Consider the following 19,421-nt stretch of genomic DNA (forward strand, 5'->3'; position numbering starts at 1 on the left):
TGGGATCACCCATGGAATGCACCAATACCCACACCAGAAGTATCAAATCAGTCAAATACAGATATAAAATTAAAAAGCACTGATCTTACCTGCCATCTCTGCAGAGCTGGTAGGACTGGGAAACAAGCCAGTCCTTTATAGCACCTGCACCAGGACAGAAAGTAGCCTGGTCTGACCTGGGTGTGGCCAAAAATGGAGAAACTGGGACCAGATTGAGCCAAGAGGAAATATCTACTGGTTTGCTTTTCTGGATTAAGCAGAAAGGTGCACACTTCTCCATTCCTTCTGCGTAAATGTTGACTTCCTTTTTGACAAATCAGTAAAAAGGGAAAAAGAATAAAGGCACACATTTATTTTCTGCAAGTGAAAGAGATCGGCTTAATTTTATGATGGTAAAAGATGATGGTGAAATTTGGCTGCTTTTTCGCTTTTGGTTGACATCTCTGATGGTTTGGGAAGCCAGAAATGGGTTGTTTTGCCAACATGCATTTGTGGAGTATACCGAGGTCTAAATACAGCTTGTCTGAACGGTGGACCTGCCAAAATTTGTACCCAGGAAAACCAAAGTTGTGTCCCATTTAAAATTACTTAGTGAGATGGTTTGTATAATTAAACAGTAGTCAGATCATCAGTGATTTGGAAATGCATATAAAAATAACTGCTGATCATTGTGGATGACAAAGACTGGACAAAGAACAAGGCAGTTGCACAGAGCAAGCTCGAGCTGTTTTCAGCAAAATCATATACACAGTAATATGGACAGTGACAAAGTTATATCTGTGTAAATAAGAACAGGCCAGAGGTGCAAAATGGAAGATTCCATCCTGAAATGTCTGGAAAGGAACAAAGTGTTGGGCTAGCCGAGCACTTCAACATGGATGACGACAGCTGTACAGGCTAATCACAAAAGACAATGCTGAATTCTTACTGACAATCAGCCATGTAAATCTCACAAGATTAGGTAGCCAATCCTTCCTACTGTTTAAATATTTTCAGAGTTCTTATTAAGCCAAAATAAATAAAAAGAAAATATGAGAAAGGAAACTGCTAACAAACATGTATCATTTTAAATCGGGAAAAAAAAAAAAAAAAGATTTGTGAACGTCAGGTTTTCAGAAGCTGAAAATACAATGTCAATATTTCTGCCCTAAAGAGACATTGAAAGCCAAAAGCAGAAGCTAGCCCCTAGTACCAGGGGGACTTTGATCACCCTGGCAGGTGCTTTACCTTGTCCATCCAGCTTTCTGCCTACAAAATGTACGTAAGCAGAAGTCCAGGTACCTGAAGGGTGGTTTTGTTATGTCTTTTGTATTTGTGATACATCATTGCAATTGCATTAGCGTCTCAGTGACAGTTTGGTAACCCCCGTTTGCCCTTGGTACAGGGACACCGTCTGCCTTTGAGGGTGTGTGCCAACATTTGCAGGTGGCCCGATGCTGCTCCCACGATTGGAATCATCTGCCATGCAAATGTTGTATTAACATGATATGTGTCCTACCAATTACTCAAGCCTGGGTGTAAGTGCGTGCAGTACCCAGGGCTTTCACATGTCCACAGGCAAGCTGTCCTATGTCACCTCCAAATAGGATTTATGGTGTTTTGGTGCAATCTTTTGAGCTTCAAGAGAAACCAGGGTATCCTGCCCACCAAGGCTGATGTTCATTTAGCAAAGCGTACAAGACATCTGGGCAGCCAGGGCATTAGTTATCCATTAATTAGCCAATGAAGCAGCAGATTCCTCCATCAGCTCTCCTCTCTGTCTTGAGTGTTTAGAAGCTGCATATTTCTCTTTCAGGGTCTTGGTGTTACTAACATTACTTCTCGGTATTACTAGTCAGGCTGCAGATCTTCACCTGTAAATCCTAGTGTAAATCTAACAACCTGTAGCTATGTGACCACTGATGGTGTTTGCTAAATACATGATTAAGCATTAGCTGTAGCAACAAGATCATTAACTTAAGCAACACAAAAAAGAAACAGCTCATTATTACATTCATTATTTCCCATCCTAATCACAAAAAGCAACATCGTCCCCTTTCCCATTTGACACACCTCTGGTTTTCCTGCAAGCATTTTTAGCACTCGTTTTCCTGACACAGACACATTTATGATAATAAAATGCATGTGTGACCCACAATGTCTCAAGTTTAACAGTGATTAAGGACCTAATTTAGGTACAACTTCAAACATAGAAAGTTCCTTCTTCACCTGCCAATGACATATTTTTCCTATATTTCAAACTGTGGATTTATTTGCATACTACTGAGAGCCAACAGCCTGAAGCCAAGTCTGTCCTTGTCCAGGGCACAGTGGCATGGAAGAACAACTAGAGGTTTAAAAAACTGTATCCAGTGCATTTTCTGCTTCAACAGATGAAGGGCAGAGCTTGTAAAGGGTTGGAGTGAGCAGGATAAAATGGAAAAAAGCAAGAAGTGGTAGCTTAGCCCCACAGAAATTGTAGGGCAAATAGAGGAGGAAAAGTTCCCAGCAGTTCAGGGGTGACAGTTAATAAAACCAGTTTGTCCAGCTTTAAAAATATGAAGGCTGCAGCACTAAAAAGCAACTTTAACTCTTTATGGAGAAGGCCATCTGGTTCTATGCTTAAGGCCAAATACAGCCTCTGGACGGCAGAGGAGTTTCAGAAGATGGTGTACAGGGGAAAGCTGGTGATGAGAATACCTTGCACAGCTCAGTCCAGCTTTCTGGAATAGCTCTTATGGGCTCAAGGGTACGTCCAGGGTCTGGATACAGGCTCATGACTGCATACTCTCTGGAGAATATGTAAGGAGCCAGCCCCAGAGCAGCAATGTGGGTTGAAAGCATGTGAAAAACTCGAGAAACTTTCGGCTAAGAGATTATTTCCTCTTTACTTCATCACACTATAGAGCTGTAGCTCTCCCACCCAGAGCACTTTCTTTCTGCCCGTGGTTCAACTAATCTACCCCCATCAGCCAGCAGCTCTAGAGAAGGGTAACTGGCACACCAGGAGGGTCTCACTCTCGAGCCTGGGATGGTAACTGGTGAGGATTGCTGAGACAAAAACCTCAGTGCCTCAGGAGGAGCTGGTACCCATCTTGCAGTAGTTGCACATGTGCTTGAGGGCCTTATGCCCATGTCATGGTCAGCTCACTCCTGACCCTTCTCTCAGTGGGAGCTTTCACAGTTTGGTGTGGGAGTGACAGCAACAGCAAGGGATGCTCAGGAGGTGGCACTGCAGGTCTTTCTAGCATCACTGAGGTGTTCACTTCAGGAGTTTCTCCAGCTGCATGATGCCCACGAGTGAGATTATTACCTCTCTTTGAAGTCCTCCTTTAAAGGTTCACCACTCATCAGCACCCAAGGCTATGAAGCCTTCTTAGTGCAGCCCTCCATCAGCCATGGAGACTACTTCATAGCCACAATGAGGTACTCCAGGCAAGTGCACAGCGGCTCTGCCTGCCATGCAGAAATAGGTGAGCCCAACAGACTGGGCAGTGCCATTGGTGAGTACAGACTGCTTCGTGCCTCTTTCCAGAAAACACACCCATGGGATGACCATCCATGGCCTTCTCAGTCTGTACTGTATGACAGCCCGAGCACTCTTGCTGCTGCTGTCACCTGCAGCGCTCTCGGCAGTCCCTGCAGTCATGGGGGCTATGCCAACTCAACGTGACTCAGCAGGGTAGGGCACTCAGACCTAACTCTGCCACAAGCAGTAGGCACAGTTCCCAGGGCAGGAAAGCTGTGGAAGGCCATCTGTGACTTTCTAGCACAGTGGTAGGACCCACCACACCCACCAGGACAAGCTACCGCACATCCATCCACGGAAAGACCTCAGCTTGCAAGGCCCAAACATGACTCCTGTCCTGAGCAGCAGCTAGCAAACCTCTTCCTGATGAACAACTCTCGTTCCCCAGGGGCTGGTCCCTTGTTCCCCTTCCCATGGACCAAACTCCCTCTCCTCTCCATGAATAAAATCTTCAGCTCCTCCTCATGAGCCAAACTTCTTCCTGCCCCATCTTTTAATAAAACCCCTCTTCAACCCCTTCCACTTTTCTTTCAGATTGTGACCCCATGCTCAGACTGGAGAGTGGGAGATGGCTTCTCTGGAGATGGGGTTGGCAGGTCTAGAAGGAGACCTCAGCTGTCATTTATGCCAAACAGGAGGATGGTTTTTCCATTTTTCCAGTTTATGTTATCTTCCTGCTCTGGAACCATTTCCCATCTTATCTGGAAATCTAGGACACAGCCATACACCAAAGCAGAAGCAGTTGTCAGGCCCCTAGAAAGCCACTGGGAGAATACATGGCTTCAAAAGCTCCAGAAATTTATTTAAACAAAGAGAGAGTGGGAGAAGCTTTAGATACTCACTGTGGTTTTCATTGTTTCGCACCAGCTGGGAGACATGGGAGTAATTCGCTGCAGTGGATTCTTTTCCCTGGACTACAACTTAATTTCTAGAGAGGCTGAATACATGAATAGATGTAAAAAATTATCACAGATTCTGTGGTTTGATTCAATGCTTAACCATGTGAAAGAATGTCTGTATGGACGGAGCTTGCAGGGGTTCATTAGTAGTCACAATGCACAGGTAGTAGTCGCCTCTTGATTATCATATGTCATCATATTACAGCCAGTGAGATGCTTAAGCACTGTTTCATGGTCAGGACAAAGTGTCTTCAACATTGCATCAGGTAATGGGATGCAGCAGTGAATGGTGACCACTGTGTGCTGAGTCCATCAAAGCCAGCACTTGAGCAAGGCAGTCACTATTTTCTGAAACTTGCAACATCAAAGGGTGAAAACTTGCAAGTAGAAGCAGAGTCTGAACATTTCTTTGAGGAAGAATAAGGTCTGTCTCATGACAGACTCTGTGGTTTTCTATATTGCATAATACTGAAAAGTGCCATTTATTACAAAAGATGTCAGTTCTCTGTTGAACTCAGACTTTTCTATAAACACATCCTGATCTTTCTACTAGGCAAGATTGTTTTGTCTGTAAATATCACAAGAATTGTAGATGAAAATAGGTGCTCCCTGCTGATGACACAAGATTAGATAAGAAAAAAAGTCAACAAACCCCCCCCCCCAAACCAACTCTGAGAAATGTTGTGGGAATTCTGGCCAGTGCAATGAAAGTCCGAGTCCAGCCAGGCTGAAAGAACCAGTTAGGCGATACGGTCTCCTCCGGTCTCCCCCAGACACTTCCGTCTAGGTTCCTGAGCTCTCCAGACCACACCTTTTGCCCTCCTTAACCCCTTCAGACATCTCTTTCAAGCTCTAGTCCCCTCCAAGCTCCTCCGTTAGGGTACCACTGCTGTCCGGGTTCCTCTGCTCCCCCTCTGGTCCTCTCCAGGTCCCTCCATTGGGGTCTAGACCCCCCCATCCTTTCCATATACCCTGCAGACCCCTCCAGACCCCTCCTTTTGGGCTCTGGTAATGTGCAGGTCTATGTGCTCTGGTCTGGTCCCTCCATGTTCCTCTGTTTGCCTTCTGAAGGATGTTCAAACTCTTACCCTGAAATGAAACCTCACCTCAACAGACCTCTTTGGATACCAAATGCACAGTACTTCATCCTCAGAAGGAGTAAGGAGAAATAGTTCATTCCAGACCATAGACCTCATCTTCACTAACTGTGCCCATCAGGATGTTAGTGGCTTTGCAGCTCTGAAGGCTCTCTGCTCTTGTGCCATACCCTAACCTGAACCCCACAGGCACTTCAGGAGATTCAAGGAATGTATCTCCCAGCTCTGAACATGAACATGGCACCTAGAAGAGGGGGAAGGAAACCTGGATAACCGAGAAGGATGAATTTAAGCTTAACCTTTCTCCTGAGTCTTGCCATAATTGTCCAAAGACAGTATTCCCCTCACTCACCCCTCTCTTGAGCTCTATCATATTTGCTAGCCTTGCTCTAGTCACTATCTCATGTGTCCAGTGATTGTTTGAGCACCTGGTTTCCAGTGCATCGATGCATCTGAGCAGGTGGCCACCCATGCCTGGGCATCTGTCCGTGCCTGTGGGACTGTGCCAAGCCTGACTCAGTGTCAGGACTATGCTCCTCCCTGGCCAGTGGAGGAGGGAAATCAAACCACCAAGTGAGGCAGAGGCCAGGGAGGATGGCGGTGCAGACAGTCCTTTGGGCTGAGAGCTGAGCACAGAGGAGCAGTTCCTACACAGTGAGGTTTCCATCCAGACTGCTCCCTGCCAATGAAACCCCATGGAAGAGGCACGGGGTGGAAATGACATAGCAAAGCACTTGCACAGCTTTTGAGCATAACTCTGGGAACCCAGAGAGGGCCTTGGATATCTCAGGTTCCCAGAGCTATCTCCCACCCAAACCAGGGATAGGCAAGTGCTTCTAGGACTATCTTCCAAATAAGATATTTGTGCTCCAAAGGAGAGGCCAAGGTCACTACCAGACCTCGCTCAGCAAGGATTTCCTCTCGACAGTCACCTTTTCTTCCTTTCTCCAAATCATCTCTCCCAAAAGGCAGGCAGCAACCTGGTGAAAAATCACACAAATCTGCAACGTCATCCTGCCACCTATAAGACAAAACACTGCCTGGTCTGTGTGTCAGACTGCCTCAGCTAGTGAAGTCTGGACCTGTTTTCACAGAGACAAATACATGTATATTGGGGGGAGAGGGGGATGGAGGAGGCTGGGATGTTCCCAGACTAAGAAAGGAGGTTGGGGATGGTCATCCAGGAACAACTTTCCTGTTGGATACAAGGAGACGAGATGGAACGTAGACCTCCCACCATGTCTGTCTCCCATGTCACCACCACTGATGTTGTGACTGGTGCCCAGTTGCCTTTCCCAGTGCTGCTGGGATGCTGATTTCCGTATCAGCCTTAGCTCTGTGCAGGGCAGGTGGCAGCAGTAACAGTAGTACCTGTGCCGGGTGTGCAGCAGGAGCCAGGATGGCACAACCCACATCCAGGGTGTGATCAGGTCCTGTTCTGTCCCCTGGGGCAGGGTGACAGCCACGGGCTCCTGTGGAGACACTCTGTGCAAGCTGCTGTGATGGCCGAGCGGTGAAGGCGTTGGACTTGAAATCCAATGGGGTTTCCCCACGCAGGTTCAAATCCTGCTCACAGCGGGAGATTTTACTGGCAGCCCCTGCCCTCCTGTCCCCAGGAGAGACGGACCTGTCACCCTACCCTGCATTATTCCCACCCTGGCCCTGATCTCCCAGGGACCCCTCACCTTGGCCCTGATCTCCCAGGGACCCCTCACCTTTAGGAGAAGGCCAAGACCGTGTTCAGCGAAGCAGGCCTGCACCTCTCCTTATCACAAGAAGAAAACCTGCAATAGCATGTCCACCCCACACAGCTGAGTCACCCTGCTCCCTACAGCCTGTCACCTTGCTCCCTATAGCCCATCACCCTGCTCCCTATAGCCTGACACCCTCCTTCCTACAGCCCATCACAGGCTCCTGGATGCCCTCCACTCGACCTAGGGTATTTTTCTGCTGGGGGGTGCAGCCCGATGGCATTGGGGGACAGGAGGCTGCTGCTACCCCCAAAAAAAATTCATCCAACCCTGACCCAGCACCATGCACTGGGTGTGGGAGCTGCTGAACCCCAGGAGCTGCTCAAGGGCAGTGCAGCCACCCAGGAAAAGGCTGGGACCTGCAGTGGCTGCAGGAAGCCCCTTCCCTGGCTGGGAATCAAACCCAGGCCACGGCAGTGAGAGTGCCGAATCCTGACCACTAGACCACCAGGGATGAGGTGGTGATGGTGGTGAACCTGTTGGTGGCCACCAACCAAGTCTTGAAGGGACAGGGCCACTTGGGCCCCACAGCCCAAGGAGAGGACCAGATGGGATAGATGCCACAGCCTTTCTGGGGGGACTTTGCAGGGATGCCTGCTCCTTTCTGAGAGCTGTGGCACTGGGAAGACCCTCTGTGCAAGTGGACCTCATCTCTGCCAAGCCTGGGAAGCAGGAGATGGCTGTGCTGGGTCTCTGATCACTGTCAAAGGCAGGTTTGGGGAAGGCAATGATGGCCAATGGTTCAAGAAAAGACTTAGCAGTCCCCTGGGGGTTCACCAGGGAGGTTCAGTCCTGCTGATGGTGGAGCATGGACCCCATATGTGCTGTTATACATTGCCAGGCTCGTGTGACACACATCACACTGGGCACAGGCGATCCAGCTTCATGGACGCAACAACCCTGACTCCCAGTGCACAGCCAGAGTTTCCCTGTAGTCACCTCAGGAGAAGCAGAACAGTGTAGGTGCACGCTGACTGTTATCAGCAGAGCCTTCCCTGTTCCAGTGAAACAGGGGTCTGACCCCTTGTGCCAGCAGAGGGAGTGTGTCTGGAGTCCCCATTCCTACTGGTTTTAGAGTAACATTTGCATCTTTTTTTTCTAGGGGAAAACAGCCTGTTGGGGCCATCTTTTGAGACTTCATCTGGAGCTGCAAAGAGTAGGTGATCCTGGTTTCCGGAGAGTCCTTCTGAGGGAGCAGAGACTTTTGCCTTTTGCCTCCTTGTGGGAGTCACAGGCAGCAGCAATGTGCTGGCATTGCCCAGGCATCCTGCAGCAGTGATGCTTGTGGTTCCCCCTACCCTTGTCCTGCATACCACACATAGCCTCTTTCCTTGGCCCCATACATTTCACTTAAGGAAAAAAAAAAAAAATTTGAAAAGAGGCTAAGTCAGGCTGGGGCAAAACCAAAAGCAGACTTTTCCCCCACCACCTGCACTCACCTCCTAGAAAAGAGGCTTTCTGCTGAATAGGAAGATGGAGAGAGGCTTGAAATGTGTCGTCCTCCCCAGGTGGTTGCTACCAGCATGGGCAGCAGGACAGGATGCTGCAGAGCCTGGACCCCTGCCCAGGGCACAGAGCCCTGTCACCTGTCCCTGCAGCACCCAGCGCAGCAGGGTTCGGACCCGAGGGGAATGAGCACTGACCCAGAGGATGACACCCAGGGGGGTGCCCGGTACTGGCAGGAGCCCTGCCTGCCCCAGGCTGTGTGCAGAGAGGAGAGCCCTACGCGTGCACTTGGGCAGGCAGGAGGGAGCACTGTAGGGCTTCTCGGGAGATGGATGAGCCATCGCTGAGACGGAGATGAATGAAAGGGCTCCAGGAACATTTCCCGCAGAAGACGGCAGAGGGCCCGGTGCTCCTTGGATGCTCGTGTGTGGTTGGGAGGGGACAGAGAGAAAATCTCTCTGACTTGCAGGGGTCAGTGCACACAGAGTAGAGAAACCTCCTTGTGGTTCACCTTGTCCCATGCAGCTCCCTAAAATGGCCCGTGCAGCTCCCCTCTCCATCTGAGGCCAAACCCCAGCATGGTCCCCATAGTCCCCCCTGCAGCCCTTCATGGTCTGGGCTCACAGTGGCACATCTGGCATCCAGCTCCCCTGTCTCCATGATGCCCCCCCAATCTCTGCCCAGGTTTCTCTGCAAATGCCTGGTGGATCCCAGCCACTGGCCGCTGCCTTTGCCCCCACCTTTCCCTGAGGAGCTGCATTGCAGCGAGCAGAAGAGGGCAAAGGGAGGCAGTGGGGAGCTTTGGAGGAGTGCAGAGTAGGATGAGAGCAGGGAGGAGTGTCAGCCTCCCGCAAAAGCTGACCTGGAGCAAGGATGGAGCCAGGATGAATGGTCTGGCATCTCTCCAACGCTCTGGCATCTCTCCAACGCTCTGGCATCTCTGCCGTGATGGTCAGGGCTGCGGGATACACCTCCAAAAACCTGCACGGGGCCAAGTGAGGGGCAAGGCTGGGCTGTGCAATGGTCAGATGGGATTGTGCCATCTCTTGGGCTTGTCGGGTGGGGGGAAGAGGGATCTGGGCTGGGCTGAGGCGCAGGCACCCTGCGCTTTCTCAAAGATATGCAGATGTCATGGTTTCGGTTGCCTCTACAAGCTCTAATGGAGCGTGAGCTCTGGCAGCCTTGCGGTTGGGGGAGCGTCAGTATCACTCTGTGGTTTCTTAGATCTCTATCTGGACCTGTCAGATATTTTGTCATAGACAGTAGCAGTTCCTTCCTCTGCCAGCAGATCTGAGCACACCAAAACAGGTTCACTTGTGTGTCCCATAGCCCAACAGTCTGTCTGTGATGGCAGAGGAAGGGGAGATGAGTGACTCCCACCCCACCAAATGCAACAAGGAAGCGATGCAGCCCAGAAGCTACATGTTGAAGCCGAGGAGTGTGCAGGTGCATGTTGTGAGGCAGGTGGTGGGGATGTAAAAACTTACTTTATACAGGCACTGCTCCTTCGAAAGAGAAGTCCCAGCCCCAGGAACAGCCTTGGGGCAGCAGGGACAGGTCAAGGCTCAGTACAAAATGCAATTGTTACTGTAGCGAGGACACGAGGCTGAGACACATTGCCTTGCTTTGCAACCCTACATGGATCTGGGGCATGAGCAATACGTACATAAATTAGCCAGAACAACAGGCTAATTGCAATATTGAAGGACATGTAATACAGGAGTAGCAATAAATAATCCCCCTCTCCATCCCTGAGAGTGGGATGTCCCTTGGCAAATTCCAGCTGAGATTTTGTCCCTTGCAAAACCTGACTACCTGCTAGCACGTTGCTGTGCTGCCCCAAAATGCTACCACCACGTGTTTGTGACAACCTTGTCGTGTCAGTCACTTGGTTCAGCTCCAGATCCTTCGCATGCTTTTGAAGGCAGGAGTCCTCAGGGTCCCAGGACACAACCACTCCCAGCACTGTGAGGATGGCTCCTCAGAGGATGAGTTGGGAAAGCCATGGACTCTTGAAGCACTGGTCCCCACCTGTGGGGACATTGTGATGAAGGGGACACTGTGGGAGGCAGCCCCAATACACCAAGACACAAGGAGGTCTCCAGGTGGGGGAACAGAGCAGCACTGCCCTGTGGTCCCTGCTGCATTACTGGGGCCACGGGGCAGTGAGGAAATCCCGGGGAGATGAGCTCATGGTGCCTCGTGAATGGCAGTTGTCACTGCGAGCTGGGTGTGAAAATACCCAGAGAAACCACAGGCTGTGAGCTGGTAAATTTCATGTCTGTTGCAGAGAAGAGGGAGGTGGAATAAGGGGAAATGCTTCCTGGGGAGCCCATGGCTTAGTGGCAAGGGCAGTGCTGGGGGGCTCTGGGCAGACCACATCATAGGCCCTGTGACTGTGAGTGTGCACAAGGGGCAGGGGTACATGCTTGCACGAGAGCTGGTTCCCCTCCACTCTCTGGGCAGGGGAACCCCCTGCTCTACCTTCTGCATCCCACCTTGTACCAAACCCATGCTGGCACTTGTGTTTGCCCCGTGTCTCTGGGAGAAGACAGTGTTTGTAGAGTCAGATCATCGAGTCGGGCTTCCCAGGCAAGCGCTCCCCTTACTGACTGATGCTGGGGTGTGTTACGACGGGTTTGAAGGTCCTGAGCTCCATACTGGAAGCACAGCATTGAGAATTTTGTGTTTTATGGTGCCAAGACTGTACTTTTTATGGTGCCCAGATCTACAACCAGTCTCCAGGGTGCCAGCCATCCTTGCTGCCTGCACAGGCAGCAGACCTCAGAGCATGCCTGCTGCCCATGCTGCCTGCACTGCCCCCTGCATCCACCCTGTGCATGTCCCAGACCCACCATGGGAGCAAGGACTCCCTGGCTGGACCTGCACTGTCCCCGAGCCATTCTGAGGATCTAAGCAACTTTGTCCTCAAGGCCTGGGTCCTTGAAAAGGACCTTCGGGGAGGATGCTGGGATGAGGTTGATGAGTACTGCTGGCATGTTGGTGAATCTAAGTGTGAACCTGCTGTTCAAGGGTGGTTTCATATCCTGTCTTGGTCAGTATAGCCCTCATGGGTGCCAGTTTGCTCAAACTTACCTCACCTCACACAAAAGCTATTCTGGTATTTCCTAGACCTACTGCTTCCTTTTTTTTCAGCATTTCTGAGGCAAAGGTGCTGTGACATCAGCTCTGTTACACTATGGAAACTCCAAGTGTTTGTCTTGAAATCTAACTGACGGGGCCGGCCACCGTCCCTATAAGAAGCAAGGACTGAGCGAGCACCTCGCATCAGACACAGGAGGAGTCTGCTCTGCCTCTCCCTTGCAGCTTATCTCTGTCCATAATGAACGTCTCTGCAGTGTGCCTCTCCATCATCCTTGTTGCTGCCCTCTTTTCTCAGGCCTCTCCTGCTCCAAGTGAGTACAGCATCTCTCTCTGCTCTCTTGGGGTGGATTTTTGCTCTGACTGGCAGTGAATTTGAAGCAGAACTGGAAAATGTTAGCTGCAAAGGTTGGAAACCTGTGTGAATAGCTTCTGCTTTCTTGGGTCTGCTCTTCCTTTCTCACATCCTTTTACCTTAGGGATGAATTTTACCGATAAGTATCAAAGTTTTCAGCTTTCATCTCCCCTGATTTTGTTGCTGGGCTTTAGGAGTGGTCCCAGGGTGACTGAAAGTATTTTTATCATTGGAAGCGAGTGCAAAACATTTAACAAGCAATCCTAGCAATGACTAATTAAGCTTTGGTGTTCACAGCAATTTCTTGCTGACTTTCTGGGGAAACAGGAAGAGAAGAGGGTGCCACAGCTGATTAAGGGGATGGTTGCCCATGCTCTCGGCTGGGGAATGTGCAGTTTATTAATAGACTCATGCTGTCTTTCTTGATCTCTTCCAGTTGGGGCTGACACAACTGTGTGCTGCTTCAGCTACACCTTACGAAAGCTGCCCCAGAGTCATGTGAAGGATTATTTCTACACTAGCAGCAAGTGCTCACAGCCAGCAGTTGTGTAAGTACTGGGTCCTTCTCTGGGCTCTTAGGAAAGGCTCTGCCAGCCTTTGGGCTCTTTGCTTCACATCCAATGGGGCCGAGAGCATGGTGGTGTGAGGAACCATACCTGCAATAAGGGAAGGGGGCAGCCACCAGGGGTCACATGTGCAACACATGAGCACTCATCCTCCTCAGCTGAGAAATAAGTGGTCTCCTTGAACCATCCTGGTGCTGGGAATAAGGTGTGGGAAGGAGGTCCCTGTGTAGCCAGCAGGACCTCCCAGTGGTGATGAGCCCAATGCACATAATGTACCACCTGTAAGACTTGCACCTGATATGCCAGCTGCCCACGCGCTGCATCCAGGCTCACCTCTGCACTGAACATGGCCAGGAACATCTGAGCATGGGGGGTGGTTCTCCCAGGGGACCCTGATCTCTCCCTCCCCTCTGGGTTTTAGCAGGCTCTGCAGCCCCCTGATGCTTGGGGGTTTGTTGGATGGGAGCCTGGAAGGGACATGATTCCTTTGGGAGCTAGCTCTGATCACAGGGCAGGTCAGCATGTGTCCAGGGAGTGACACAAGACCCTCATGCCCCTTTCCCCCTCTGGGGCTGTAACACCTCCCCACCTCCCTTGACAGGTTCATCACCAGGAAGGACCGTGAGGTCTGTGCTAACCCTGATGCCAGGTGGGTGAAGGAATATGTGAACACCCTGGAGCTGCAGTGATCACTGGGAGCTGAGAGGTCTATGCCCTGGAGAAGTCCTGCAAGACCATCCAGCAGAGTCTTGGCACAGACCTAGAAACCCTGCTGCTGAGCACCAGGACCTGCTGAGCCACCTTGGGACCCCTGAAGTTCCTTTTGTCTTGCAAAGATGTCATTTATCCATGATAATTTAGCCACCCTTATGGGCAGCTGTGATGCTGGGGACCTCCTGGCCTTGCAGACCTGTCTTGACATAGCCTGCTGTGTGACATGTGGCTAAACTGTCCCCTCCTTGTGCCTCCGCTGCTAGAATGGGAGGGGGATTTTATCCCCACAGCTATTTGTGGGAAGTGGTCTGTTGAAATTAGGTATGAGTGCTGTCATGTAAACCCAGGCTGACTTCCAAGTCAGCTGGCTGAATTTTGCCATGGTACGGTGGATGCTGAGAGTAAGATCTGTCTCCTTAATGGAGCAAGTGGTATGCTGGTTACTTGCAGGATGCTCATTGTGGAACCACATTGTTCAGCCTTGTTCTCAAAACGCTGTCTTTTGCGGGTGCCAAAGAATAAAGATTTTTTCCCTCTGTGTCAGCTCTGGAAGAGGTTGTTTCCCTCCTGCCTAGAAAAATGGGGCCGATAGGACCCCACTACAACCATTTTGGGAGAGGCAGGGGAAGAACCCCAACTTCCCAGCTGGAAATACCTCAGAATCCTTAGCCCTAAAAACCTCCCCTTCTGCATTGCCTCCCTGCTCCCAGCACCGCAGCAGCAGCCCCATCACGACTCCAGCACCTCCCAGGGCTGTTTCCTCCCAGCGTCTGTGCTGCTGCAGAGCCAGACCTCTCCCCCAGCCCTTTTCCCCCATCATATCAGTAGCCAAGGCCGGGATCTGGTGGAGCTGGACCCACTGGATTTGCCATTGTGGTTTTGGCAAAGGGATGTCTGGAAATCACAAGGTGGGGAGCTGCCCCATCCATGAAGCCAGGGTCAGCAAAGGGCCTTTGCAGCTCTGGTGGACCCGCTTTGCCAGGCTGAGCTGGCAGAGAATCCTCCCAGTGAGAGCAGGCAGTGGACGGAGCCCTGACATGTCTGTGCACCAGGAGCTGGTGCCACAACCTGAACTGATCTTGGCCCTGCATCCTGGCAGGGCACCTGCCTGCATGCTGCCCAGGTGCTCAGGGATGGAGGGTCCCAGTGATGGAGGCGGTCCCAGGGATGGAGGGGGTCCCAAATTCTTGGTAATGGAGCACAGGACCCAGGCAGAAGAGGGTGGCTCTCCCTGGGGATGGGGATGAAAGATGTAAGTGAGTGGAGGTGGGTGCTGAGGGTTGGGTGCGGGGGCAGCGGGGCATCAAGGAGATGAGGCAGGGAGCTGGGAGACTGTGAGCAGAGGACAGAGGCAGAGGAGGGACAGGGAGGATGCAGCAAAAGAAGGGATCCCAGTGCTTAGGAATGGGATAGGAAAAGCCCTGTTGGGTAAGTGGGATTTACAAGCACAGGGGCTGGGGCCCAGGGGTGCTTCCCCACAGCCCACCCTGATGGCAGCCTTGCAGAGTCAACAAAGACCTGGCAGGAGGAAATGGGGGACAATGTGCTCCTCAGGGAGCCAGGTCCCAGCTGCATCCTGAACTGGGGCTCACAGTAGACTCATGGCTGTGTCCCCACACCTTCCCCTGCACATCCAGGAGTCTGGCCTGTGGAGAGCAGGGTTTGGGGGTCCCAAAAGGACCACTCTACTGGGGGTAGGTGGGAAGGTGTAGCCTGTGCATCAGAGAGGATATCCATCAATGTCCAAGCTCAGTGATAGAGACAGGCATTATGAACAGAAGGCTTTATTCCTTAAAGACAATGTGAAACCATGTCTACAGAATAAGGGTGAAAATTGCTAATTAACAGCACATCTGAAATGCCCCTTCCCTCATGGTAGAAGAGGGAAGAGTAGCCCCAGAGCAGCTCTCAAAGGAGCCCAAATGCTCTGCAGGCTGGGCAGGTAACTCAGCGGGAGGTGAGAGGTACAACTTCTGTTTTGCGTCCCTGCAAAGCAGCTCTGGCACAGCCCACTGTACTAGGAGGCAAGGGGGACCCTGGGACACAGCCCAGCAGTGGAAGGAAGCAAGGAAGGGATATAAAATCAGCCAGATCTTCCTGAACATGAGAATAATCAAACAGTGCTCATGTTGTTTTGCTTTCATACAGTGGCTCCTTGAGCACTTCGCAGAAAGCTTTTAAGCATTGCTATCCCTCACTTACAGATGGGAAACTGAGGCACAAGCTTGCCTTTGCAGAGTCAGGCTGGGTGAGGTGGGCTGATGTGGACAGCACTCCCCATTGGGGCCACAGGTCCCACTTCCCTGCCCACAGGACTGTCACAAGCAGTCCACAACACAGAAATCATTCCTTTGCAAGAGGAGAGGAAGAAGCTGGGGCTGGGCTGGGCTCCCAGGGGCCAGAGCTGGAACATTGGGGGACCAGGTGGGGGTGGCCATCTCAGTATGTCCCCAAAAAGTTCAGAAATGTCTTCACTCAGATGGCATCAGGGTCAATGCAGGTCTGGTGTTTCTTCCTGTTGGTAAAGCTGGGAAGTGGGGAGGACCAGGAAACCTTTTTGGTGGGGAAGGGGTGCACCACCATAGAGCTGCACTGAGTCACACCAGGGCTGGGGAATGTCATTTTCATGACTGTTGTCTGGTGTGGAGACAGCCAGCCAAGGGGAGGTGCTGAGAAACCAGAGGAGGTCCCTGGGCCAGACTCCTGGCTCTGCCTCAACTTGCTGCTTCTCCCACAGCAGGGAGAAGGACGACAGACCACAGACCTAAGTGGCCACTGCAGAGTGTGTGGTTGGTGTCTCCTGGGGCAGGCACCTTCTGGGTATTTCCCTGCTGCCCACCAAACACCTCGCTTGGGAGCACTTTCTCAGCCGTGCTGGGGCAGCTGCACTCCATGGGATACCAGAAACAACCGCTCATCCTCCCTCTACTGGGCTCATTCCAGCATCAGTGTGGGCAGGTCCTTCTCAGCCATGTCCTTGCAACTGGAAAGCATCTCTCCTTGCCAGGACTGAGTGATGGCCAATCCCAAATAACACCCCAACAAGTCCCACTCTTGGTCCCTTGGGAGGAAGATTTGTGGGGCTGAGCCAAAGGCTTCCTGCACAGGCAAGAGCCCATACCCATGCAACAGCTGGCTGCTGGTATCTGCTGGTGGTGTAGAAATAGTCCTTCACGTATTTCCTGGAAAGCTTCTGCCAAGTGCATGTAAAACAGCACACAACTGTGTCAGGGATGGCTGGAAGAGATTTGGGGTGCAGGGCTGAATCCATATGACCAGGAGGGGACACAACGTGGATGTGTTTGACCAGGGGAGAATAAGCACTCCCAGCAGGCCATGCTCCAGACCAAGGAGTCAGAGCAGGTCATGCCTGTTCCTCAGGCATTACTGGTCACCATCATGAGTACTTCTTCCTCCAGGAGAGGAAATAACAACCCAAAGACAGAGATGGATTTACCTGGAGCAGAGCCAGACTGGGAGCAGAAGGCAACAACAGGGAGAGCAATAATGTTCAACCAGAGAGACCTTCATGTTCCCATCAGGAACTAAGCAGACATACAGACCATGTTTGTGCTTAGCACTGATCCATCCAGTCCCCACTTTCCACAGGGAAGCACCAGTGATGGGGCATATAAATGGGTGGGTTTAGGAGAAAGGTTTCTTGAGTGACATGGAGCTGCCAGAACATGGCCAGTGTAGGTTAGAAGGACAGAACTCAAAGAGGCTGAGCCATGAGGCCAAGTTCAAGCCATCAGCTATCAAAGAGCTGCAGGGAGAGGCTGTGTCAGGATGTACATCCCTTAATAGAGCAGGTGCTTCAGCAACATTGGCTAGAAATAACCACAACAGCACTCCTCATGTTGAGGAGAATGGCCGAGAGCAAGAGGAGGTGAGAACTGCCCTGCGGGGGCTGATGGAGGGGGCAGCTACAGAATCAGGTTAGGAACAGGGGCCAGCAGGGACACAATGCAGCCGTTGGGTCTGAAGGTCTGCATGGCTCATCTCCCTTCCCAGGGCTTCGCCAGCTTCACTGGGAGAAAGGGGACAGCCACAGGGTTCACGCTCACAAAAAGACCAGAGAGAACCAGGATAACAGGTGCGTTGCCCATGGCATCAAGAGGGTTTTCTGACCTTCTGGGTGCCTTCTGCCACAGCAGGCAGTGAAAGAAAAGCCTGTGGTTCATGGGGTCCAGAAAAGTCAACCTGCCAGGCCCCACAGGAGCAGCTGGCCTTGGCTTTTGTCCACCTCTGTAAGCACATGAGAAGTCTGATGGCTGAGCAATGGTCACCTTCCAGCAGGCAACTGGGGAGCTGAACTCTTCCTTTGCCTCTCTGCTAGACTCTCATTCCTTTGGCTCAGATCTGGCTGGTGAACCACTTGGCCTTCTGGAGTCCTGACTTGCATCTTGAGACTCAATACCTGGCTCCACGCTTGCTTGTGCTCCATGTCGCGCACACAGTCTCATGGTGGAGCTCATCCCAACTCACACCCCATTTTGCAGCGCAGATGTCCCTAAACTGCTTGCAGAGCAAAGACACCTGCAGGAAAGGGAGTGTTGGGCTGTCAGAGTTGATGTGGAGAAGGGTGTCGGGGCCAGGGACTGATCTATAGCCAAGACATCTCTTGTAGATTTCCGTGCAGCAGGCAAGAAAGGGCTGGTGCTGCCCCAGGCCTCAAGACAGGACCATCACAAGCACCTGATACATCCCCGGGATTCAGCAGTATCTCTCCCCACAGCAGCTATCCCAGCTTGTCTGAGTGTCCCCCCTGCCTGCCCTTCCCTGCCCATGGCTAGCAGCAGGTGAGAGCCTGCAGGCAGGCTGCTCCCTGCACATTTGACCCCTTGGGCTATGATTTCTCCTTTGCTCTTACAGCCCCCCATCATGGTGTTGCTCCCCACCAGCCCCATCCCCATGGGCCAGCAGGGACAGCCAGGCAGCACAGGCAGGCATGGGAGCCCCGGGCTGGTCTGCCACGGTCCCCACACAGAGGGACCTGCCCTCGTGGTGCCTGGCTCATGCCAGGGGAGATGGGTCTGGGATAGCAGGGAGCAGGCTGGCTTGGCTGCTGCTTCTGGAGCTTCAGGAAGGAAACCAAAACCAGAAAGGCTGGAGAGGGAAATTCCCACATGCGCCTGGGCTTGCAGCCAGGGACTGTCCGGAGAAGCGCTGGCTGCAGTGTTGAGTCCTTCTGCCTCTCCAGCCTGTCCCCTGCTCCCCAGTCCTGGGACAAACCTCAGACCCCCCCAGCCTTCCCTTTTACCACGACATCCATCCTCCATCCTCTCGCAGTGCATGGGGCCCCAGATCAGGGACTATATTGGGCTCCTGCAGTTCCTCTGCAGCACCAAACTTGGCTTCTCAGCACAAAAGGTGACTGAGTGTACATCAGGTGGAGAGGGGTCAAGATGCCCTCAGCAGTAGAGGAGACCCCCAGCACACCCTTCCTGGGCTCCTCACCTGCCCATCCATGGGCAGTGGCTCCTGTCCATCCACCCCACCTTGCGGTGGCCACTCTCTGCTCCTGTGTTTCACAGCAGACTGGGGAAGCCCTGCTCAGGTTACAGCCCTCTGCAGATTTTTGTCTCTCCCCCACGATAGTAAGCCCTGGCCATAGAGTGGAACGAGATTTTTTGCAAACATGCTGACCCACCTTGTCCCTGCTTGGACCTGACCCTCTCTGCTAGGACCCTGCTGTGCCAGGGGAGCACGGGGACCCTGCTGGGGGGTGAGCAAGAGCCTGTGCCTTTCCCAAAGCATCCTCCCAGCAGAGCCGTCAGGAGCCGTCCCCATGGAGCTGGAGAGGAGACCTCCACATGGACCCCCATCACCAGCACTATCTCCTGGGACACAACATGGTGCCTGGGCTGGGTCTGCCCTCTGCTGGGATGCTGGTCCTTGGGTGCCCCATGAGACCTCCTGCCTGCAGCCAGCTTTCCAGCCTGGACAACACAAGACTAGAGGGAAATCACACGACAACGCA

At 52.1% G+C, this 19,421-nt stretch overlaps 1 protein-coding gene and 2 non-coding genes across 3 annotated transcripts; 2 read left to right on the forward strand and 1 right to left on the reverse strand.

Annotated features, from left to right (window-relative positions):
• Positions 1 to 7,000: 7,000 nt before the first annotated feature.
• On the forward strand, positions 7,001 to 7,082 carry TRNAS-UGA (transfer RNA serine (anticodon UGA)). The gene has a single exon. It is a non-coding gene; the product is annotated as a tRNA-Ser (tRNA).
• Positions 7,083 to 7,637: 555 nt separating this feature from the next.
• TRNAE-CUC (transfer RNA glutamic acid (anticodon CUC)) lies at positions 7,638 to 7,709 on the reverse strand. Its single transcript has one exon. It is a non-coding gene; the product is annotated as a tRNA-Glu (tRNA).
• Positions 7,710 to 11,884: 4,175 nt separating this feature from the next.
• LOC128149529 (C-C motif chemokine 5-like) lies at positions 11,885 to 13,974 on the forward strand. The gene is made up of 3 exons (XM_052804838.1): positions 11,885 to 12,117; positions 12,595 to 12,706; positions 13,326 to 13,974. Exons 1-3 carry the CDS (start codon positions 12,045 to 12,047, stop codon positions 13,411 to 13,413), a joined length of 273 nt encoding a protein of 90 aa, XP_052660798.1. The 5' UTR covers positions 11,885 to 12,044; the 3' UTR covers positions 13,414 to 13,974.
• The last annotated feature ends 5,447 nt before the right edge of the window (positions 13,975 to 19,421 follow it).

This window comes from Harpia harpyja, chromosome 12 (genome assembly GCF_026419915.1).
Source record: "Harpia harpyja isolate bHarHar1 chromosome 12, bHarHar1 primary haplotype, whole genome shotgun sequence".
NCBI classification, from domain to species: domain Eukaryota; kingdom Metazoa; phylum Chordata; class Aves; order Accipitriformes; family Accipitridae; genus Harpia; species Harpia harpyja.